The following is a 24,482-nucleotide window of genomic DNA, read 5'->3' on the forward strand; positions in this document are numbered from 1 at the left end:
GTAAAGGTGACAATGTTGTGACCCCCTAAATTCCCCTATGGGTAAGAACTCCCAACCTGAGAAACACTGGTCTCCCCCTGAGCACGGCACACAAAGACCAGATTTCACTGTTTGTGATGTATTTGGCAATTTTGTGTGCAAACCCAATGCATGTGACCATTCTGAGCCAGTGTTCCCTGTAAGCTGAGCGCTTGGACAGCCTCCCAGGAGAGATTCAAATGCTACCCAGGGATTAGCAGATCACCCACAGAGTCCACAGCCAGCCCCACTTGTTTCTATTGATAGTGCACATCTGCACATGCTGCGGTGCACAGAACAAAACTGATTCTGCACATGGGATGGAAAAAATTAGCGGAAACATTGTTCACAGCCTAACGCATTGTGAAATTTGGCCTTAAGCTTGGAAAAACCCCACACTGCTCTGTGAATATAGTGCTTTCCTGACACTTCACTTGCCACTTGTGTCCTCCTTTTTAGTTCTCAGAGTTAAGTGTTTTCTCCTATTCAAAAGGTTTGCCTTTTTATTAGTTTTCATTATTGGGCATTTTTGTTAGAGAAAGCCTTATTTGGAGGTCAAGACATCTGGTCTTTACATCGCTTTTCTTTTTTCAATCACAGTATTGACAAAGGGAAACGTAATCACGACACTGAGCACTGTTAACTTTTTGACACTGGAAGCTGTGTTCCTATTCTCAGGGGTCAAAACCAAATCATTCCCATAAACTATGCCTCCCTGTTCTAAAGGATCTGCTTGTATAAACACCACCTGCATGTGTTCATTTGCAGTCCACAAAGCAATGATGTTACAAAGGTTTCCATACATTGGAGTCCTGGGAATCTTGTTTAATAATTTTGTAACCTGGCCCAACACCTGAGATTCAAGGCATGAAGATGAACAATCAGCAGAGTTCTCAAGCATGTGCACAGTCCCACTGAAATCAGAAGGACCATCACATCCTGGCTTGATTAGAGCCCCTCTGCACACACAATGTTAATTCAGCGACCCCTCGGCACTGTTTGGGCCTTGTTTAGCTCCTTTGACCAAGCAACAACTCAGTTACTTCCTTTCTCCTTCCTGATGGGGCACATGTCCAATATATTCCTCCATGCTGCACGGCACCAAACTGCCCCCATTTATCTTCACCACATCCAATTCTAGGGCTCCACAATTGAGGCTATAAGTAACCCCTAGTGATTTCCAGCTCAAAGATCCGGGATACATCAACAGGACATAGAGGGGGGCAGAAAAGGAGGGGATGAGATGCCTTAAATAATGGGATGTGGGCCACACAGACTTCCAAAGAAATGGTCCGGAGCCCCAGTTAACAGCCAGTTTGGCAAGAACAAAGCAGGATGTGAAGACTCCAGTGGACAAAACCAGCCTACTGCCTAAAACAAAGCAAGTGACTTAGTGCAGCAGTTGGTCTGTGTTTAATATCCTGCTAACATCAATTTTGTTTGTGATTTTCTCATCTATGCCAAATAAACTTGGCTTTTATTTACTGTGCCTGGGGCTTGAGTCTTCCCCCATGGAATATGAGTAACTTATTGATTTAAAAAACAAACAGCACAGCTGTAGCTAGATAAGTCATTGTTTGAGCTACCTGATGACTTCATGTGTCCGGTTCTCTGTCTCTCTCCCATCTGTTGGATTGCCATTGCAGATACAGCATGTCTCTCGGGAGATGTGTCTCATCCCTCCTACACCATTCCCTGCCAGGTATAGCCTTGTGTCTAATCTGGAAAAAAGAGGCGGGGGGGGGGGGGGGGGGAGAAAGCACCAACCCAATTCAATGTTCTATTTTATTCAAACATCAAGGATGAATAGTTTAAACTATGCCCATTGGCCATGCCAGGAATGTAGCTTGCTAGAGACCTGTCCTCTCCTTACCTCACCTCTCATCTTTCACAAGAGGGACCTGCCAGCAGGGTGGCATAGGAATTGGCTACCCCAGTTCTATATCAGGTGGCTCCCCGAGCCCAAGAATCTCCAGTGAGGAAGAACAGGCTGATTCCCCCTCCCTTGAGTCGCACAATAATGGATCCTAAGCCCTGCTTTCTCTCTCAGGACAACTAATGCTCCATGGACACAATAGTGACTCATGTCTGTTAGGTGTTGAATACAAGATCATAAGGCTCATGTGATTAATACTAGGGATGTAAGCAACTAGTCCCTTAACTAGTCACTTCCCCAGCTTGCTGCCTCTATCAGAGACAGCAAGCAAGGGGATCAGGAGCTTTTCAGCCTGTCAGCTCTTAATACATTTAAAAGACAGAGCCGCAACAGGGTTAGCTCCTGTGGCTGGGAGCTAATCCCCCTGCGGCTCCCTCGCTTATCGACTAGTCGATGGAAACTAAATTTAACATCCCTAATTAATACTCTACATGGACAGCTCTTCTAGGCCTTGCATCAACTGAACTGCTACTTTTCCAATATTAATTTCAGAATCTTATTTATAGTGCAAAAAAACTGCCAAAGTTCTGCCACAGGGCTACCCTTTGCACATAGATGGCTTTGGCTAGGGTCCTGGGGCGCAACTGCACCCACAGAAATCAGGCCGGCTCAGACCGGTGATCTGCAGTATGGTGCATGGGTCACAGGGCCGCTCAGCACGGCAGTAGAAGCTGGGCAGAGTTTGAGCGAACAGCACTGTGACCCTGCATGCCAAGGGGCAACACCATGCGGGATTGGCCTGGCTGCACCAAATTCAGGTGAGTGGACGTGGAGTGCAGAGTGTGACGACGCGTCGGGATTTTCCCATCTCCTGCACCCCGAAATGGCATGAACAGACTGCACCAGCCAGTAGAATGGAGGTTGTTTATTGTTCCTCCAGCACAGCGCAGCACAGATGTAATCTGGTTACAGGAACTGGGGCTAAGAGGCCTCAGTGCCCCCCTTGAGATAGGGGAGTCCCAGCCCCCCTCCCCAGCTCCTTCTTCCCTGCCTTCCAGCCAGGAACTAACTTCCCCTCTTCCAGCCCTGCCCACAGCCAGGGCAGCATTCCACCTCCCTTTGTTTCTCCCCATGGGGGGCCGCAGGTCAGACAGGTTTTTGAGTCACCTTTGCATAATGAGGTTTTCCCTGCTGGGTCTTGCTCCAGACAGCAGAGGTCACCACAGCCCAGCAAGTACCCCCACTACGTCACACAGAGCCACAGCACAACTCAGGTTTGGGGCCCACCATCGATAGCCTGGGGAGTGGCATGCTTACACCAGCTGGACCCTGATCCCACTGTCATCAACACCATCATCCATTCCTGGGGGGCCCATGGCAACCTGCCCCACCAAGACCCCAGAGTAGGACTGGGGATGTCACTCCAACCAGCAGAAGCAGTGGGATCAAAGGGCATGCTGGCAGAGCTCCCCCCATTCTCACAAACAGGAGAGTGACCTGGGTTTATCTGACTTCTTGCACAGCAGCCAAGTGTTCCCTCTAATCTTCTCCATCCATGTGCAGAATAAGATTTGTTATGTGCATTGAGGCATGTGTGAATGTGCACCACCAACAGAAATACATGCTGCTGGCTCTGGGCACTGTGGACGCTCTGCAGGGACATGGGTATAAGAGGTGGGGAAGGCATTTGCCTTCCCAAACCACCAGCCTGGCCCCACTGATACTCCGTCCCCAGAACACCTACTGTAGATGCATCAGGAGCCTAGTGCTTGCCCTCCCCATGGGAGCTTGGAGCCTGGAGAAAGGGGCAAGGCTTGGGGCTTGCCTCCACCTGCCCTACCTTCATCCACTATCATGGTGCTCTGCTCAGCATCTGAATCTTTCCTGAGCAGTCACTAAAGCACACAACACTGACCTGAACATACATTGAATAGGGAGGATCCATCTGTCCTTGCCCTTGAAAATCTCAGAGGGTTTTAAAATAGGACAGAAATGTTTTCAGAGGCACGTACTTTGTTTCACCTGCTGATGAGTTGGCCAAAGAAAGGTGGAACATCTAGCATGTGTCTAGAGCGTCAGACTAAGAGAGCCCTTTACAGAGTTAGTCAGCGACACCAGAGAATGCTGCACAAGGCTATTTTTAATTTGTAGCTTTTAGACTACAAGGAAAGCCAGCTAGGAATCAAAACCACTCGCTAAGAACAAGGCGCACAATGGAGCTGAGTATTCAGGTAGTCTCCTGTTTGGCACAGTTACTCTAAATCATGTGAATCATTTTAAAGGCAGGAGTACGGCTCCTTCCTAATTACTTTTTCAGCACAGCGCCTTCTGCCTCCACTATAGACAGTGAAGTCACCATGCCATCATAGATGGCTCTCACAGACCCACATCACCATGAACATTCAGGTACCAAGCCTCAAAACAAAAGGTTTCACTGAATCGTAAGTAGGATAATTATAACACTTTGACAAGGCTCAGAGGGGGCAGCCAGTGTCTGCAAAAACCATGAGGAGCCATGTGGCACCTTAAAGACTAACAGATTTATTTGGGCATCAGCTTTCATGGGCAGAGACCCACTTTGCCAGCTGCACGTAGTGGAAATTACAGAGGCAGACATAAGTACACTAGCACATGAAAAGGAGGGAGTTACCTTTTCAAGTGGAGGACCAGAGCTAACCAGGGCTTGACTGAATTGGATTCCTTGGTGCTAGTTCTCCATCTGATAAGGTAACTCTCTCCTTTTCATGCGCTAGTGTGTTTATGCCCCTCTGTAATTTCTACTCCACATGTCTGATGAAGTGAGCTTTTGCCCACGAAAGCTTGTGCCCAAATAAATGTGTTAGTCTTTAAGGTGCCACAGAACTTCTTGTTGTTACAGCACTTTGAAGTCTTTCATTCTACTTGCTCAAGAGGCAGAACAATACTCCTAAACTGATTGGCATGGCAGGGATCACACTGCCTCCTGCGGGTAGGAAGAAGTTTTGCACACAGCACATAATGCCTATAACAGAGTTTAAAGAGAAGCTAGATAATTTCATGGAGGTTAGGTCCATAAAAGGCTATTAGCCAGGGGATAGAAATGGTGTCTTTGGCCTCCGTTTATCAGAGGCTGGAGAAGGTTGGCAGGAGACAAATCACTTGATCATTGTCTTCAGTCCACCCTCTTTGGAGCACCTGGTGCTGGCCACTGTTGGCAGACAGGCTACTGGGCTAGATGGACCTTTGGTCTGACCCAGTACGGCCGTTCTTATGTTCTATGTTAACGCCATTGGCTATGGTTGGCTCTTTTCTCTCTACTTTCTGCTTAGCTGTAATGCTTGGGGAAGTTTGTGGACTGACAGTACTGTAGACAGATGCTTTCTCTCCTTCTTGCCTTAAATGCATCTCAATCTTGAGATGGGGGATGTGGGAGAGAGGAGAGGTGAATTCTCCTGGCCTTTCTGCTGAGACCAGCAACCATTATACCTGGAGTGGTCATGACTTCACTCAGTACAGATTTGGCCACATTCATACCCCCCAGTTAAAAGGGGAAAGCTACAGACCCATTGCCACCATAACCAAGGTATCGACTATTTTCTTGCATCCCCATACAAAAGCAGCAGACAGACGTGACCATTAACGTACATGTTGGGAAAACAAAGAATTAGTACGATTTCAGCATAATTGCTTATAGTCCAGGGCACTCTCACTGAATCTCATAATCCTTAAAAAGGATTAATCAGTTCCTAATTGCTGATTAAGTTTAATCTTAATCTAGTACTTATGCCGTAATTGATGGGCATTGTATGCAACAGAGTTTTATAACAGTCCAATAAAGATGAAAAATTTTGCTTCAGTGCAATTGATTATTGTATTCATGAGACCAAGGTAGTATGGAAGACAGTACCACCTAGTGCTCAGATGCTGAACTGTGACACGTCTCTAGACCACTCAGATTACTAATGAAGCCCCTTAAGAGACTCAGTCAGACTATTTGTTTTAAACAGATGTGTGAATTAATACAATGTTGCTAGTTTTTCTTGAGTAAAAGAACTGTCATATAAAAAGAGTCAAATTGCCTGGGGATGTGTTTGGAGCCTTTCTGCCTCCGGAATTCTGGGAGGGATTAGACAAATTTTGCATAAACACAACACAATTGCCTAAACCTGTGAGGTGCTGAGTGTCCTCAACTCCTATTGGCTCTCATGTAAGCCAGAGTGTTAAGCCTCTGCCAGGAGTGGTCCTAAAGATAAGGAAAGGAAAAAAAGAAGAGCCATTTGTGAAGTTACACAGTGAGAGCTTTCCAAATGTACAGGTCCACTTATTTATACTCACATGACTAGGCAGGTATTGGATGGCTTAAGGAAGATTTACTTCTCACAACCAGAATATGTACATTCCTGAAACTCTAAGCTGTATAAGGGCCTACAGGTGAGACTGGTTTCCTCCTGCCTGCAAATAACTAGAAATGCAACTAATTAATGACACTTGGACATCTCTGTGCCTGATTTTCAGGCACAGTCAGATAAATATAGTTTCTATCAGCTCCTTCTATAATGTAAGTGGATTAGTAACACCTCTGATTATGAAAAAAAATGCTTGAGACCTTTTTCTGTGATGATCTACTACATCCATTCTTTAAGGCTGCTCTTTTGAAAAATGACAGAGGTAGCCATGGAATAAAGCAGCACCTTTTATTTGTCTTGCTTATATTCCCCAGGAAAATTCTGGTACACGGTAAAACAACAAGAGTCAGGGCCACACCACCACCCAACCAGCAGCAGAAGCAACATATAAAGTCTGTCCCAAACAAAACTGTGTGCCCGGAACATGGCCCTAGCAATAAAATCCCATCTCCAGCTCTGTAGGCATCAGATAGGCAAGAGACCCTCACCTTCTGGGTGAGAGAGAAAGACACACACTCTGCCCAAGCATCCCCTAACTATTACCAGACTGGTGATCTGCCCCCTTTCTGAGATGAATAGCTTTCTTCTGCTGCAAGTCTGCATAGTTAGTCCTGTACCTCAAGAAGTCCCATGGGAGAAATCTATGCCTGTTTCAAAGCAGGGAAAAGCAAAGCACACTACAGAACCTCTAGTGACCAGAAGGGTCCATGAAGATACTTAATTCATGGCAGGCTAGATTTACACCATAGCTTGCTATGAACGAAGTGTTTGTAAAGGCAAGCCCTTATGTTGCAAAGTCAAGTGGTCAAAAGCAAGCAAATACCATATTTCAGTTACCAGGCCAATTGTATTTCTGCCCACTCATGTGAATGCATTAAAATTAGCTTTTAATTACGTGACCACATTTTCCACAAAACTCCTATCTCATTCAGTGCACAAGCTGGGTATAAAAAAATTGGCAGAGTAAATGTTACATAGAGAATAATAATTCAAGCATTTGCTAGCTTTTAAATATTTGACTTTGCAACCTAAAACAATTAAAACAATGCTTTTTTTAAAGTATTTCTTATACACTAATTATCTACACATATAGATCATGCACAATGCACAGCCACACAAAAAACAACACATTGTACACTCGGAGGGCATCCTCTTCTCTGCCCATTACCTGACAGTATCTTTTCCTTCACAATACCAGACGCTGAAATCCAAATCACCATGAACTCTGCTATGCACAATTTTGCATGATAATTTCCATGCTAATGAGTATTAAAGATTACCATTACTCAGTACATATAGGATTTAAAGTGACCTGTGTTCTTTATCTAGTACGTCTATGTATTTCCTTTGTACTGGTCTAAGGGGTGTAATCTTATTCATTAGCAGCTGGTGCCTTGGTTACTGCATCCACCTGTGCCTGTTCCCCTCTCAGCTGGCAGAACATTTGAATTTAGCCCAAAACACACACACACACACACACACAGTTCTTCCTGTGCCACAGCTCCTCCCTAGGGGCCCTCTCCCCTTAATAGCAGGGGGTCCAAAAGTCTTAGTATTCAGGCAAGAGGCAATCTCTTCTTCAACCACTGCAGTCCCAGGCACTCTGCTGGGTTTAGTGCCAGCTCTCACTCCAGCAAAGGAGGACTAGGAGGATGGGTACTTCCTCCTTCCCTTCCCTGGGAGACCCAACTGTATTCTAGTTACCACTCTGGCCCCACCAGGTATCAGAGCATGACAGTGCAGGAGTCTCCATTTCATCACCCCAGCTGACCACTTCTTTGACCCTATAATGACCTGTCTACATCTTCTATAGCCATCCCTCCAGCCAGCTTACCTTTCATTCCATGCCCCTTCCAAGTGAACAAAAGTCCAACTGAAAATACAGATCAGGAATTCTTCTACTCTCTCAAGCCCTGCTGAAGGCCCCTGCCCTGCACTCCCTTCCCCCCCCAAGCAAAGCATTGCCTCCCAGGGCTTTGCTCCGGAAGGTCCTTCTTCCAGCAGGTTTCCCCGCTGCCTGCCCTCCCCAGGAGTCTCCCTGCTTACAAACCACCACAGAAACATAACCACATCCCTATAGGTCACCTTCCACCTACCTTCACCACAAACCAGAAACCTGTTCTCTTTCCTTTCTCCGCAGCTCTTCCTGACCCTGCACAGCTGGAATCACTATTTGACACTGAGTCCAGAACAGAATCAGCTGAGGATTAACTGCTGGATCTCCAGTTCCTCTTAAAGGTCCAGCCAGCCTGTGCTAGGCTCCTGAAAAGGAAGAAGCTGCTCATCCTCAGTTTTCTGCAAGCTGTTGCAATGTCCAGGGTCCTATCCTTCCCCTACTTCTGTAGCCTGTTGGTAGACTGTGTATTGCAGCACTGTTCAGGCTACTTTTGTCAGGTCCTACCACACCCCAAATCAGCTCCCTCTTGGTGAGACCTGACACCAGCCCGGGTCTCACCAAGTCTAACCCTGTTCACAGATTGATCCATAGCAAGGCTTTCTTCTTCTCTGGTCATTTTCTGGGGAAAGGGAAGATCTCCTAACTCCATGTTCCTTCCACACCACATGTTATTTGTCAGCTTCTGTCCCACCAGACAACGTCCATTGGAAAATACTTTCTTCTGGGCTGAACAGAGATTGCACTCCCCCATCAGGAGCCCAGCACACAGTTGCAGGTGACAAACCTGTTCCCAGAGCCACTTCTTACAAAGGCCAGTTCTTTGGGTGAGGCAGATGTTAAATTAGGATTGCCACCTCTCCTGACTGGATGGATCAGATGCCATTCACAGTAAAGGTGTCCAGTTTGTCCAGTCCTGGAGTGTTGGCAACCCTATATATTACACACAGAAACTAAAAAAATGCTTCTCCTTTTCAACAGCTGTGCATAATTTCTAGTGAATCATTTCAGAATTTCTTGCTTTTCACGCTCACTATAAAGGTCATTTGTTGCAGAAGAAATATCACAAGCACATGAATGCCAGGAGGTCTGGAAAGGCACCACAGTAACTTCCATTTTAAAAAATACTCTCTCTTTTTTGCGAGTGTGATTTAAAGAAGGCATCCCCTTTCAAGCTGCCAGATTTTGCACAGATACTCCCCAACCACTTCTCACAAACAGATGTCTCTCCTGTTTTCCCAACTGGCTGGAAGCTTCAAATCAATTACTGTTCCCTGGAAACAAGTGTATTCTTTAGCCTGTTTTTCTCACAACATTCTGCCATTTCACCTGATTCAACCTCATTATAACCCCAGATGCTTCTCGACTTCTTTTCATAATGCAACATATATCAATAACAATCCCTTATCACAACCCTCTGAGACACTCATCCTCAAAAAGACTTCCAACACTGCACTTTTCATAAATATAACTCAAAGGGACTTCATTTACATAAAGAAATGTATTGATCTCATTGTCATTTTTTCCCAACCTGTTCTATGTCTAATTTTATCCCTAGAGGTAACACCACATATTTTCCCCAGTAGAAATCATGCTTTAATATTTGCCCTTTGCAGCCAAAAATTCATCCAGTCTCAGTGACTGGGAGATTGTTGTTTAGCTGTTTATGAACTAGGGATGTAAAAGTATAACAATTTAAATGATTAACTGCTAAGCACGTTAACAGTTATACAAAGGCTCCCACGCCACTCCACGCTAGTGGCTCTATGTCAGAGGCAGTAGTGCAGGGCTGCAGCCAACTCCCCGGTAGCAGGGTAGACGGGAGCCAGTATACACCAGGAACCAGCTTAAAAGTCAGCTTCCAGTGTGCACAGGCTCCCAGGGAGCTGGCTGCCACCCCATACTGCAGGTGCATGAAACTATGTAACCGCTGAGATTACCTATATACCCACTTTTTAACATCCCTGTTATGAACTAAACTCAGAACTCAGGCCAGTTGTTCAAAACCTTTACATTTTGTTAGGATGAAATTACGAAGTCAGCTCCCAACCTTCCAATGACCCTTTACAACACATCTCAATACTGGTCTCTGTCTCTCCTTTTCTCTCTATCCTTTTCTTTTTATTTTCCTTCTTCTCTTTCTCTTCCTTGTTCTCTTTGCTCTTTTTACAAGTGTGCGTGTGTATGCTCCTCTTCCCAGTGGTCCCTACTCCGCTAGCTTTAATTCCTGCTCCCATAAACCCCTCACTTGCTGGAAAGTAGCAGGTTGATGGGTGTGGAATGGATGTGTTACTGTCACCTAAGAATTAGCTGAGAAGCTTGGCTCAAGGAAGGAAGCTTGCCAGAGCTCTATCTATGTGAGCTGCTCCACTAGCTGCATATTTTAGGGGCAGTAATGGGAGCAGAAAGGGAAAGTGGAAGGAGCTTTTAAAGGCCTTGTCTACAAGAACCTCTGACATCGATCTAATCTACATCACTTCAGCTACACAAATAGCGTAGCTGAAGTTGACATACTTACCGCAGTGTCTTCTGTGCAGTAAGGCAGGGCTACTCAACACAGGTCCCGCAGCCTGTATGTTTGCAGCCCACGGTGCAGTTTGGGTTTACGTGGGGCTCAACACACGGCCCGTGGGTGGGATCCTTTGAACATGGCCTCCACTGAGAACACGCCCCACAATGGCGAGGTGTCTCCCAGGCGGGGTGAGCACTGAAAGACGCAAGTGGATGGGCAGTCTGGAACAGACAGGTACAGAGTGTTGGCATTTCTAGCCCACACGGAGGAGGTGCTGGGAGCACCCGTGGCATTATGTTAAAGAAGCTATTTGCATATATATTGGCATGTACATGCAACCACACTTAAGTTGCGGCCCTTGGTATGTGCTGTGAATATCATTGTGGTCCCCGGGGCTTCCAAAGTTGAGCCCTGCAGTAAGGTCAGCTCTCCTGTCTACGCTGACTACTCTTCTTGTACTGGTGGAGTTCCAGCATCAACAGAAGAGTGCTTGAAGATTGATTTATTGTGTATAAACAGATGCAATAAATCAACAGCTGGTGGATTGACTGCTGCAGTGTCGATCCACCACGTAGTGGAGGCAAAACCAAAGACTCAACTGCTGCTGTACCTGCAGATGTAACAGCATATTTAAAGAGTATATATGAATAAGGAGAAGATTTGAGGTCCTGCAGCCTTCTTTATACACACATAGATGCTGTTATTTCCTCTATGGCCTCACACCCCAGGAATAGTCAGGCACCCTCTATCCAGATTGGGACAAACAGTAATAAGCTTTTTGAAAGTTGCAGGGGACTGGGAGCTACTCTGGCTTTTGACAAGACAGATTGCTTTTACCCTTAAAAGACATGAAATCTCTTCCAAGACAGCTGATACTAGGAAAACCTGGGCATGTTGTATAATTCAAATAATTTGTTGTTGATAATGCGCTTTGATAAACTTTCCAAATGCAGAAAGAATTGTCAGACAAGTTTACAATTACTCTGCGACCGTGTTGAATACTAAGGATGCAAGCTGCCTGGTATTTCCAGAACTCAAGAACTCAGGGATCTGAATGTGGAAGAGGCTTGAAATTAGTTTAAGTAAAAATCGCAGAAACCATCTGAAGCCTACATTTTGTTGTCTGCATCTCAGATGACAGGAAAAACTCATAGGAAAAGATTGCAGACTAAAAATTCCAAACAGGTTATTAAACAAGAGCCTATAAGGAATGGGAGAAGGGATGGATCAGCAAAAAAAACTGTCCTTTCAGAGGTCAGAAAGTGCAGGGGGAAATTGAGAACTGCCAAGAAACAAGCAGAGTTGGACCTTGCAAAGGAGCTCAAAACCAATAATAAAAGTGGTTTTAGCCGTATAAATGAAAGACAAGGAAAGAAGTGGGACTGCAAAACACTGAGGATGGGTTGGAGACTGAAGATAATTTAAGCAGGGCCCAAGACCTAAACAAATATTTCACTTCAGTTTCTAATAAGGGGAATGAGGGTTTTGGGTGCAGTGGCATGGTAGCTAATGGGGAAAGGGATACAGAATCCCCAGGAGCAGGTCCACCGACGAGTCAAAGGTAGCAACTGCCTCAAGTACCAGTGATTCAAAAGAGCTTAGGGCTCCCAGTTGCTGCTGCTGCTGCTGCTATGGCAGCAGCCAGAGCCCTAGACCCTTTAATTCACCACCAGAGTCCTGGGCAGCACTAGGGACTGGCTGTGGGCACACAGCATGGTCTAGGCAGCATTTAGGGCTGGCAGTGCCAAGCCCCACTCTCTCTGTCCGAGGCCCTGCCCCTTCCAGAGCATGGAGCCGCTCTCCCACACCTTGCCCAGTGGCTCGGCAATTCTGTCGGGCCCCCGCCCATGAACAAATTAAGCCCCTAGAACTTTGTAAGGTAATGATGTTTGCGCCTTGACCTGAGCTCATGTAGCTACCAGCTCTTGATTTCTCTCCAGCGCTGGTGTGGCTATTTTTCTAGTGCTCTGTCATTCTGCACATCCTAAATTGTATTTTTTAAACAATTTTTTTCAAATGTGTTTCTTGAATTCAGTGGCAATGATTAATAGCTTAGGTTAGAAGCAGTGTTTATTTTTAGGTTATATATGTTAAAGCCTAAATTATGAGCTAAGAAAAATGTGGCTCTGTAAATAAACACACTGGAGCAGCTAGTTAGCAGGTTTCCCAAAGTGGTTTTGCAGACCACTGAGAAACACTTCTGAATGCAGTAGCCAATACCTGGACCAAAGCAACAATTTCTGATTCCTGCTTTAGGACACTTTACATTATTTCCTTGGTACATAAGTGAGATGGATTATCACCACTGGGAAGCAGGCTGGGAGTGGTGAGAAACTACTGCATCCCTAAAACCACTCAACGGAGCTGACCCAACTAGTACAGCTTCTTATGGCTGGAAAAACAGCCAGCCTAACCCAGGCCCTGTTATTGCCCAGTATGGCAGCAGGTGGTGCCATATACCCAAACTGAGCTACCTGAGAGAGCAGCTTTACCCAAGCCACTCAAATACATACCACAGACAGCAGCCAATTCTCCAGTTTTTCACTCACCTTCCCTCCCTCAATATTAAACTATCTTGCATTGCACTAAGAACTGTTCAGCATAGGCTCACAAAGTTCACCTTCTCTCCTTGATACGGAGAGGGTTATGCAACTGCTCCTGCCCCTCAAGCCAAGATTTCCAGGCACTTCACTCCAATCTCACTGGTTTAGATTAAAATACAAATGTATTACCTACAAAAGATAGATTTTAAATTATTATAAGAGACAGCAACCTAGGACACAGACCAAAGCAGATTACCTAGCAAATAAAATGCAAACTAAGCTCAATATACTAGATAGATTGGATATGAATACTGTAGTATTCTCACCCTCACTGATGACATATACTTAAGGCACAAGCTGCATTAGCTTTGTATCTTGGGTTTCTCAGGTCTTCATAGACAGGCTAGTAATCCATTTAGCCTGGGTCCAGCATTTCCCCTGGGTCAGTCTTTGTTCCTCAGGTGTCTGCAGGAGTCTTCTCGTGTGGAGTGAAGACAAACATGATGTCTGTCCCTGCCTTATGTAGCTTTAGCAAATGCCAAGAATCCTTTGTTTCTAAATTTGGTTCCCAGACTGGTTTGTGATAAAATACCAATATCCCAAGATGGAATCCAGAGACATGTGGCCTGGTCATATGTCCTTGCAATGTTATACCAGCCATTGCTAACAAGCTGGGCAAAATGCCTACAGGAAGGTTAAGTTATCTCACAGGCATTGTCTTTGCTGATGGGCCATTAGCCCCTTCTGGCTTCTTCACTGTGTATTGGAAAAGCTGGCTGTGTGTGTCACCCACACTAAACCTATTTGAAATACAGACCCCTAGTCAATATTCATAACTTCAGGTACAAACATGATACGTGCATACAAACAGGATAAGCACATTCCGCAAATCATAACTTTTCCAATGACAACTCATATGACTTATCATTATGAAGAATATGGGATGCAATATCACAGTAAGATCTTCAGCACTGTGTAGAATTTTAAGTTACTTTCCAGTTCTGAAATTTGGTTCCAGAATATACATTCTCATTACTTGGAGAACTATAATTTTGTAATAACAAGAGCAAGCCAAGATATTTGTGCCCAAAGACTTCAGGGCCCTCATAAATAAAAGACAAGGGACAAGCCCTGACATTTCTAAGGCGAGGCACTTATTTTAATGGCTCTCCACTTGCGACATAAGACCTCGGGATCTCTCCCACATATTTACAAGGTAGTAACCTCATCAGCCACAAGGCAGGCTCTTCCAAAGGACAGAATAGCCTCCTTTAAGGACTCTTCTGACAACGAAGGGAACCAGTCACCATGCCCAGCTCTACACACAATGTTCAAAATACTGGCTGTTCCAAGCCTGGATTTTGATTCCCCAACAGTGTCAGGCAGATGAAGAAAGCCTGACCCTTTGGATAGGGTCTCTGGACTCCTTCCTGCTCACCAATACATCTACTGGGATAAAATGCCTGTGTAGGTAGGGGCAGGAGAAAAGCCTTTCAGATCAAAAAGAAGCTAATTGCCACTCCCTTTAAAGAGCAAGATCAAGTCTTGTATCAGACTCTGCAGGACTTGCCACAATGCAGTCTTTCCTGCTGGGACGACTCTGACCTGTCACTCTACTGATCCCTTATTGGGTGTGTCTACACTGTAACTGTAGAGAGTCTCCAAGAATGCTAAGGAAGCAAGAGGTGTTGGCAGAAATCCAGGAGAGCCAATGAAAACAGGGTGTGGGGTTTTGAATTAGAAGCAGGACCTTCCTGCTTTGTGTGCCTAGAGCAGAGATGAACAGAGATTGAGTTAAGCCAGGAAAACAGGGATGGAATATTCATTGACATCCATGCCTAGGGAAGGACTAAATCTTGAAACTACAGATATGTAAGTAGAACTGGGAATGTTTAGTCCGATGTGATCAGGTTATTTTTGTTGGACTTCTCTGTGCTAAGCCTATGTACAACCCCCACCCTATCTTTTAAACTGAATCCCAGGGAAGCATAAGAACGGCCAGCCAGACTGGGTCAGACGAACAGTACATCTAGCCCAGTATCCTGTCAACAGTGGCCAATACCAGATGCACCAGAGGGAAGGAACACAACAGGTAATCCTCATGTGATCCCTCCCCATCACCCATTTCCAGTCATTCCAGAAGCAATTCTTTGTGCCTTCATCTTTATTTCAGTTGCTCTGTAACACCTACCAAGCAAGTAAAGTTTGTTTTTGTTTTGTTAATAAATAATCATCTTTTTAAAACCATAATCTGAATCCTCTGTCCTAGAAGGCAGGAGGTTGTCTAAGACTGCAAGCTCTGCGATTAAGGAATTTACAGGGTTTGCTTGCAAGCTGTCTCCAGAGGGAGGATTAAAAAGTTTGAGAATACCACACAGGAAAAAAAATCCCAAATGTGTCTTCCTGGATTGTCAAAGGGGTTTTTCAATTCTGTGGTGGCAGCATCCAAGGTCAGGGAATCTGTGAACTTGGGGAAGTTTTTAAATAAAAGCCTTTAGTAGCAGGAAATTTTAAAGTCTCTGGCAGTCCCCCATCCTTCACACTCAAAGTGCCAGAGTAGGGAAAATATTTTACAGGCTCCTTAAACAGCTTGAAGTTACCCTGCTTTTAATCTTTTGCTCAAATGAAAATTGATCATTTAATCTCTTTGCTTGGTCTCCTAGACAGTTTTTTTGAGTAAAGCCAACACTTGGCCTCTTACTTTCTAAGTGCTTTGTTTAGTACGTCATTAGTCTCTTGTGATGGCCCTTCTTACAGACCCATGGGCTGCGTCTAGACTGGCACGATTTTGCAGAAATACTTTTAACGGAAAAGTTTTTCCGTTAAAAGTATTTCCGCAAAAGCGCGTCTACATTGGCACGGATGCTTTTGCACAAAAAGTGTTTTTGCGCAAAAGCAACCGTGTCCAGTCTAGACGTGATTTTGCGCAAGAAAGCCCCGATCGCCATTTTAGCCATCAGGGCTTTTTTGCACAAAACAGTTCTTCCTTTTCTACACTGGCCCTCTTGCGCAAGTCTTGCGCAAGAGGGCTTTTTCCCAAGCGGGAGCGTGAAAGTATTTGCGCAAGAAGCCCTGATTTTGTACATTACAAAGTCAGTGCTCTTGCGCAAATTCAAGCAGCCAGTATAGACAGCTGGCAAGTTTCTGCGCAAAAGCACCTGCTTTTGTGCAAAATCTTGCCAGTCTAGACGCACCCATGCCGTTTTCTGCAGGGAGATCTTCTGGCTGTGACCTTCCACACCAAGGCTATGTCTACACTGGCAAGAAGTCTTGTGCAAGAACATGTCCACACTACCATGTGTGAGATGTGCTTTTGCACAAGGATATCTATGGGGCTATGTCTACACTCATGGCTTCTTGCACAAGTATGGCCGTTCTTGCCCAAGAATCCGCAGAACATCCACACTGTCCTCTGGCTCTTGTGCAAGAAGATTTACAGTAAAGCGTGGTAAGAGAGGGCTTCTTGAGCAAGCGCTACGCTCTTTTTTAAGCCCTCTTGCGCAGGAGTTCTTGGATGCTCTCTTGCGCAAGAAAGCGCTGATGGCCGTTTTAGCCATAGGGCGTTCTTGCACAAGAAACCCCTGCTGATCGTCCACACTGCCCCCTTGCGCAAGAGCTCCTGCACAAGAGAGCTTACACTGTTAGAAAAGAGCGTAGCTCTTGCGCAAGAAGCCCTCTCTTACCACACCGTAATGTAAATCTTCTTGCGCCAGAGCGGGCAGGCAGTGTGGACGCTCTGGGGATTCTCGCGCCAGAGTGGGCGGGCAGTGCGGACGCTCTGGGGATTCTCGCGCCAGAGCGGTCGGGCAGCGCGGACGCTCTGGGGATTCTCGCGCCAGAGTGGGCGGGCAGTGCGGACGCTCTGGGGATTCTCGCGCCAGAGCGGTCGGGCAGCGCGGACGCTCTGGGGATTCTCGCGCCAGAGTGGGCGGGCAGTGCGGACGCTCTGGGGATTCTCGCGCCAGAGCGGGCGGGCAGCACGGACGCTCTGGGGATTCTCGTGCCACAGCGGGAGGGCAGCGCGCACGCGCTGGGGATTCTCGCACCACAGCGGGCGGGCAGCGCGGACGCTCTGGGGATTCTCGCGCCAGAGCGGGCGGGCAGCACGGACGCTCTGGGGATTCTCGTGCCACAGCGGGAGGGCAGCGCGCACGCGCTGGGGATTCTCGCGCCACAGCGGGCGGGCAGCGCGGACGCTCTGGGGATTCTCGTGCCAGAACGGGCGGGCAGCGCGGACGCGCTGGGGATTCTCGCGCCACAGCGGGCGGGCAGCGCGGACGCGCTGGGGATTCTCGCGCCACAGCGGGCGGGCAGCGCGGACGCTCTGGGGATTCTCGCGCCACAGCGGGCGGGCAGCGCGGACGCGCTGGGGATTCTCGCGCCACAGCGGGCGGGCAGCGCGGACGCGCTGGGGATTCTCGCGCCACAGCGGGCGGGCAGCGCGGACGCTCTGGGGATTCTCGTGCCAGAGCGGGCGGGCAGCGCGGACGCGCTGGGGATTCTCGCGCCACAGCGGGCGGGCAGCGCGGACGCTCTGGGGATTCTCGCGCCACAGCGGGCGAGCAGTGTGGACGCTCTGGGGATTTTTGCGCAAGAACCCGCCGGTGCAGGCGTAGCCCCAGGCTTTGTCTTGGCTACATAGCTACTGCCGAGGTCCCTTCCAGTCCTGGTGGAAATGTAGCCGTGTTGGTCTGGTGCAGCTGAAACAAAAAACAGGACTGTGTAGCACTTTTAAGACTAACAAGATGGTTTATTAGATGATGAGCTTTTGTGGGCCAGACCCACTTCCTCAGATCAAATAGTGGAAGAAAATTCTCACAACCATATATACCAAAGGATACAATTAAAAAAAATGAACACATATGAAAAGGACAAATCACATTTCAGAACAGAAGGGGGATGAAGGGGGGGAGGTGAATGTCTGTGAGCTAATGATAGTAGAGGTGATAATTGGGAAGCTATCTTTGTAACGGGTGAGATAATTGGCGTCTTTATTCACATTTGAGTGTAAAGTGTGGAATTTAAGCCTGAATGACAGCCCTGCTACTCCAGGAGGTGACTGACAGGGTCGCCTGGTGCTCACCTCCCCTTCCCCGCCAGGCGCAGTAGGCAGCGGCCGGTGTCCGCCCCCCGGCTCCGTGCAGACTCCCGGGCACGGCACACTTGCTCCTCATAGGCGGGGCTGTCTCAGGAGGGGGGTGTCTCTGGGGGGCCGGCTCGCGGACCCAGCACACGGGGCTGCGGAGCCCCCGGCCCAACGGGCCCTGGCAGGCGACACCGTCCCACAGAGCGCGCGCGAGGCGGCCTGGACCTGAGCGCGGCAACCGTCCTCCCGCCCCTGCCTCGCGCCCGCTAGAGGCGGTTGGGTTCTCGCGCTCTCGCGAGAGCTGGAGAGGGAGGGGTGGCTGTTCTCGCGAGAGGTGGCGCGTGGCGGGGAGGCGGCGGCGGCGGCTGTTCTTGCGAGAGGCAGGGCGGGAACGCGGAAGTGGCGCCGCCGGGGCCGGGCTTGGGGGGGCGGAGCGGGAGGTGAGGCGGCCGCCGGGTCGCCCGGCCGCGGTTCCCGTGTGCGGCGCGCGGAGGCTGGGGCGAGCCGCGATCTCCCCTCCCTGCTCTTCGCCGCGCGCGGCCTTCGCCGCCCCTGCTCGGCTTCTCCCCTCAGGGGCGGGCGGGCCGCGCCCCCGGCCTGCCCATGGTGGGGTTCGGGGCCAACCGGAGGGGCGGCCGGCTCCCGTCCTTCCTCCTCGTGGCCCTGCTGGTGCTCATCGCCATCCTCGCCTTCAACTTCTGGAGCGCCTCGTCCCGCCAGGCCCTGCTGCAGGAGGAGCTGGCCGAGCTGCAGGGCCAGGCCCAGCGCGGCGAGGTGGCCCGCGGGCGCCTGGAGAAGCGCAACTCCGAGCTCCTGGTGCGCGTGGACTCCCAGCAGAAGCAGCTGGAGCAGAAGGAGGCGGACTGCAGCCACCTGAGCAGCCAGCTGCAAGCCAGGGACAGCCAGGCCGCCCGGTGCGAGGACAGCAAGGTAGCGGGGCGGGGGGGTCCCCCGGACAGGGGGAGCGACTCTGCGCGTCCTGCGGGGCCTTCCTGTCTCCTTTCTCGCGCCCGATGTAGAGAAGGGACATAAACTTTAAGTTGCTACTGTAACGTCTTCTGGGACGAGTGAGTTCGGTTGTTGTCCTGACCATTGCAACTCCTCCTGGGTGCGATTGAATGGGCGCAAGAAACAAGCGCTAGGCTTTCCCCAGTGGGATCTTGCCTATTTTGTCATAACCTCGGAAGTGCGTTAATATGTTGCAGGTCAGCTCATTTTTTTAGCCTAGTTCTTGACCTTTTTTTGAATTTGTCAGTCCAGGATCTACCTCAAACCCAAATACCCCTGCCTGCCCCGTCTCCGACGCCCAGCCCTCCTCACTTTGTGAAGATGGGGTACAGGAGAAGGGGACAGTGACATCAGTGCCTCCTTACTTCTGTCTCCCTCACTCTGCAGTACAAGCAGGAGGCTCCTAGTAGGTGGCCCTGGGCAGGAGCAGCAGGGCCGCTGAAGTGCTGGCGCTTGTTAGCCTCCCCGCCAAACCAGTCAGGATCACCTGTCTGAGGCTCCAAGATCTACCGGTAGATCACGATCTACTGGCTGGTGACCACTGCGTAGGGGAAAGTCTGTGCCACAGGAGAGAAGATGCTTCCTCTTCACACTGTGGACACTTGGCTGTTTCTTAACTTTTTTTGTTTTGTTTGTGTTTTCGGGGCTTCAATTAAGAAAGGGGGGGTGAGGTATTAATACCTTTCTCAAATTATTTTTCTATATCAGGAAAGAGTTTCCTTTCAAATAGTCAAACTCAGGTATTTTACAGACAGGTAGAACAGGGTAGGTCAGCAGAAAGAAGGTCAGAAGCAGTACAGCTTCCTGTGAAAGGGGATTTCCATGAGAGGTTTTTTAAGGGAATGAATAATCCTATTAAAATTGGGGGGAAGTGGGAAAGGAAATCTTAGTCCCTCCTTAGAGCAGATATGGCATTTTTTAAAAACATATTCCATATGTCTGATTCCAAGATGTTAAAACTTCAGAAAGCAGGTGCGGTCTTGCCCCAAAGCGAAGGAGCATGTCCTTTGGTTCATTTTTAAAAGTAACTATGTTTAATCAGGAAGATAATTGAATTCTTTAACAACCTGGAAGCCATATTGAGAAATACTAATGACAGTTTTTGGCATCATTCTTTGGCCGTGCATGGTCAGAGACATTATTCCTCACTTCCAGCATTTTGCCTCTTTGATTTGTTCTGATATGAACAAATAAATAAATATAACATATTTTAGCAAGATGATAATGGCTTTATATTTACACTTACCTTTGCATTTGTTTTCTGATTTTAATTTAGAACTTTGACATAATACAAATATCTAATCAAAGGAGCCTTCATGGAAGTCTGGTTCCATCAGAGCTGAGGCAGATCTCTTAAACACATACTTTCGTATTAAATGTATTGTTTAAAGCAAATATTCTTGGTTATCTTGCTGTTGCATCTCACTTTAGAACAACTGAAACATTCTAAAGTGACTTTTCACCATTAATACTGTTTACTTTGTACTACTTAGGCTTGGACAGGGAAATTGTAATTATTCTGAGCTTTTGGGGGTAAAATACCATGTGATGAAGTGGGTCTTACAGACTAACAAAAATATATAGTATCATGCGCTTTTGTGGGTAAGGTACCACAGGACTACCTGTTAGTTAAGTTACAGACTAACACAGCTATTACTCTGAGATGTAATTATTATGTTCCGTTTTTTCATGTAGAACCACAGTGCAATCTTAATGTTGCAGCAAATGATATATATTTATGTTTAAATCTATTTTCTTTGGCTTTGTTAATTTCCAGAAAGTATTTCTATTAAAGATAGATTTAGCTAAACCTGTTCAAGGAGCACTTAGGGACTTAACTTTTAAAGGAAATGCATGATTGATTTATACTTGCAGCACCTTCCATCTATAGTTCTGAAAGCGCTTCACACAGGTTTGCAAAACTACACTTAATTGTGAGACCAAAATGTGTTCAAATGCTCCTGGCTTATTCAGGTGAAAATATACATTTTCATCTTTTAGAATAATTAAACTTTCTTTGCAGATCAAACTGCAGAACAACATATCCTATCAAATGGCAGACATACATCGTTTAAAAGGTAAGGAACTTACTACTTACACATCAAGTGTGAGAATAGCATAATTTTATTTTATGATGGAGATTGCCTATCTCCTAGAACTGGAAGGGACCTTGAAAGGTCATTGAGTCCAGTCCCCTGCCTTCACAGCAGGACCAAGTCCCACCCTGATGAATTTTTGCCCCAAATGGCCTCCACAAGGATTGAACTCACAACCCTGGGTTTAGCAGGCCAATGCTCAAACCACTGAGCTATCCTTCCCTCCTCATACTAACACTGAAATGTTTCCCTGGGTATTAATAAGTGCATGCTAAAAGAAAAATCTATATGTTTGATGCTGGAGTATTAACAAGTGGCAACTTGCATCCTTTGGGGTGGAAGTTTCATAAAACATTGTAATTCGTTATCTGGTTTCGATAGGGGCTGGGTGGATTTCTATATCTGCCTTTGCATGTTATAATGCAGTGGAGGAAGAGGATATATTTTAGCAAAAACTTCCAAAATACTCCAGAATGATTATCAATGTGAAATGTAATTTGTCTAGTGAGGCAGACATTATGACTCCGTGTTTCTCAAACTATGGGTTCCGAGCCCCTGGAGGGTCGCGAGCAGCTTAGAGAGGGGTTCGAGCAACTTAGAGGGGGGTCGCGGTATCACAAAGTTTGAAAAGCCCTGTTATTACTGAATGAGGGGGAAGAGAGGTCTTCTGACTCCTGCATAACACAGAAAATGGAATAGGACCAGAAAACTCCCATCTATGTGTGTACTGGGAAGATTGCAGCTGTGTGCCCAGTATGTTGCAATGTTTAGGCCATGACAAATTGTGAAATAAGCCCTTCCCTATGAAATCTGGTCTCTCCCTTCCTGCTTGGAGCAACCCAGCCAGGGAGCTCCTAGCTGCAAGTCCCAACTGGGCTAGGGAGAGAGAGGACTTTTCCTTGCCATGCATAGCCATTTTCACACTCAAGGAAAACAGACCCACCTCTGAGTGTCTCCCTCTGCTGCAGGAAGCTTCTGCTCCAGAGTTGTCTCCTCTGCAGGAGACTTGTGGATGTTTTCCTGCTCCTGAGAGTGCTGCAGCCAGGGAGGACCTAGCTATGAGTCACTGCTGGATGGGAGAGAGTTGGGACTTTTCCTTCCCTTGCATGCCATGGGGAATGGGGGGGATGAGACCCACTTCAGGGTACCTTTTGGGTTGGGATCCCCTACAGTTACACCACCATGAAATTTCAGATGTAAGCAGCTAAAATGACCAATTTAAAAATCCTCTGGCTTGGACTTTGATCAGAAGGGACTGTGAATTTGTTAGGGGCCTAGTAGTGTTAACTTTTGGTTTTCGATTTAAAGCAATTGAGAATAATTAATACAGATATATATGAGGAGGCATTTTAAATCTCGCCACTGCGCCCAAAGCAGTAGGGAAGAAAAACTTCTCAAGTAGCTGCTTTGAAAACTAAACTGCACGTTAAAATGTAGATAGGTATAAAAATATCACATGTATCCTTTAAAAAAATTCTTGGAGTAAAAGAAGCCCAGAATGTCTGCTGTGCGCCAAGGATAACACTTAAAAGTGTAAATTGCTTACCCAATATAGAGAGGGTTCCATTTATATTGCTGTATTTTTCAAAATAAGGTGGTATATGAAGAGATCACCATGAACATTGACAAGTAGGGGCATCATATAGTCCTTCTGAATGAAGAGAGTTAAATTTTTACCATATAGTCTTACTAGAAGATTTACCCAGCATTGCTCAGGTCTTTAATTCGATTGATTTTTGTTTTTCTTCAAATCATTGCTCGGGGATGGGATTAGGGGTTCAGTCTGCAGGCTGCCCCAGGAAGAGAGGACAACCCCAGCCTTCTCTTACTGCAGCACCTTGGGTCCAGGTGAAAAGCATATGTCCATGGCCGCTGCATTGGGCACAGCTGGGAGAGGGGTACATGCCTCCCAGCGGGTAGACAGACAGACACATGCTTTCCGAAATATATAATAGCTGTCTCTTTCTCCACTCCTGCCCCCTGTTGTCCCAATGAGATTATAGCTGCCCTGGTCCCCATCTCTGCCCCTTGCCCTCCCCCTGTGGTCATTATACATATAACTGTCCCTGCTAGCAGATTCCTCCCTTTCTGTGTGTTATGAGAAGCAATTGCATTTCAAGCACGTCCCATTGTCCTGGCACAACCAAATCCTGACCTTTAAGTTATGATTAGAGGAAGCTGTCTGCTAAATTTGGTGATCTTAGCTCTTACTGTTTAGGAGGAGATCTTGAACAAAGACGCCATCACTTGCAGACAGACAAACTCTCAAATATATAGTAGATCATGAAAGGTCACAAGTAGTACACTTGAACCTCTAATCCAGAAACCCTGGGAAACATGGTTTTCCATCTTAAAGTTTTTGCCAGGCCAGGGAAGGAGTGAGGGGGGTAGGGTAGAGTGCTTACCTGAAGCTTTTAAAGGAGGAGGAGAATAAGTAAATAGAGTAGAGATCAGAAATATTTGCAAATGAACATGCTTCGTATAAGAAGCATCAGTGGTAAAAAAGATTATAGAGGGGGTCACTTTTCTACTCACTTCAATTTGTGCAATTTGGACTAGAACAACTAGCAGAATTGCGCCAAGAATTCATTCGTCAAGAGGACCAACTTCATGAGTACAAGAAGAACAACACTTACCTCGTGAAGAAGCTGGAGTATGAGAGGTATGATGCTTTTGAGTGTTTGTAATAACCACGGATTTGTGTACGTTTCTTATAAAATGCCTAAAAGCACAAACTAGTCCAATAGATTTTTAATGCTCAAATAAACTTTGACCAATGTATAGCTAACATCGAATAAACTGTCAGGATTTCTAATGTAAGCCTTTATTTTCTGGCTTTTGTGCTTTATTGAGAGTAGGAAAGTCTCTAGAGAAACGTTACTTCCCAGAATTGTGCTTTTTATTAAATTTGACTTAAATCTTATATTGCCTCAAGTATGAGTTGAGACAATAGAACAACTATTCTATTTAATCCAACTCTGAGTTATTGAAGTATTTAGGGTGCGTTTATCAAGGCCTTCATGACAGATTAATTTTATTGGAGTTGAAGTAAAAGTATTGTATT

The 24,482-nt window shown here is 46.7% G+C and overlaps 2 protein-coding genes across 4 annotated transcripts in view; one reads left to right on the forward strand and one right to left on the reverse strand.

Moving 5' to 3' along the window:
* FRMD5 (FERM domain containing 5) overlaps positions 1 to 18,572 on the reverse strand; it is a 402,855-nt gene extending 384,283 nt beyond the window's left edge. Inside the window, exons 1-2 of one of the 2 annotated variants that reach the window (XM_075896788.1) lie at positions 18,312 to 18,572; positions 1,605 to 1,739 (exon numbers count right to left, since the gene is read on the reverse strand). The gene's annotated coding sequence lies outside the window, so the exon portion shown is untranslated. Of the gene's footprint in view, positions 1 to 1,604; positions 1,740 to 6,208; positions 6,328 to 18,311 lie in introns of those variants that run through there. The other variant, XM_075896791.1, reaches the window with a different exon arrangement.
* Positions 18,573 to 18,725: 153 nt separating this feature from the next.
* GOLM2 (golgi membrane protein 2) overlaps positions 18,726 to 24,482 on the forward strand; it is a 31,503-nt gene continuing 25,746 nt past the window's right edge. Inside the window, exons 1-3 of one of the 2 annotated variants that reach the window (XM_006132098.3) lie at positions 18,726 to 19,244; positions 21,346 to 21,400; positions 23,978 to 24,080. In XM_006132098.3, coding sequence (XP_006132160.2) covers positions 18,918 to 19,244; positions 21,346 to 21,400; positions 23,978 to 24,080 — 485 coding nt within the window. In that variant the 5' untranslated portion in view covers positions 18,726 to 18,917. The remainder of the gene's footprint in view (positions 19,245 to 21,345; positions 21,401 to 23,977; positions 24,081 to 24,482) is intronic. The other variant, XM_006132099.3, reaches the window with a different exon arrangement.

This window comes from Pelodiscus sinensis, chromosome 14 (assembly GCF_049634645.1).
Source record: "Pelodiscus sinensis isolate JC-2024 chromosome 14, ASM4963464v1, whole genome shotgun sequence".
Classification (NCBI taxonomy): domain Eukaryota; kingdom Metazoa; phylum Chordata; order Testudines; family Trionychidae; genus Pelodiscus; species Pelodiscus sinensis.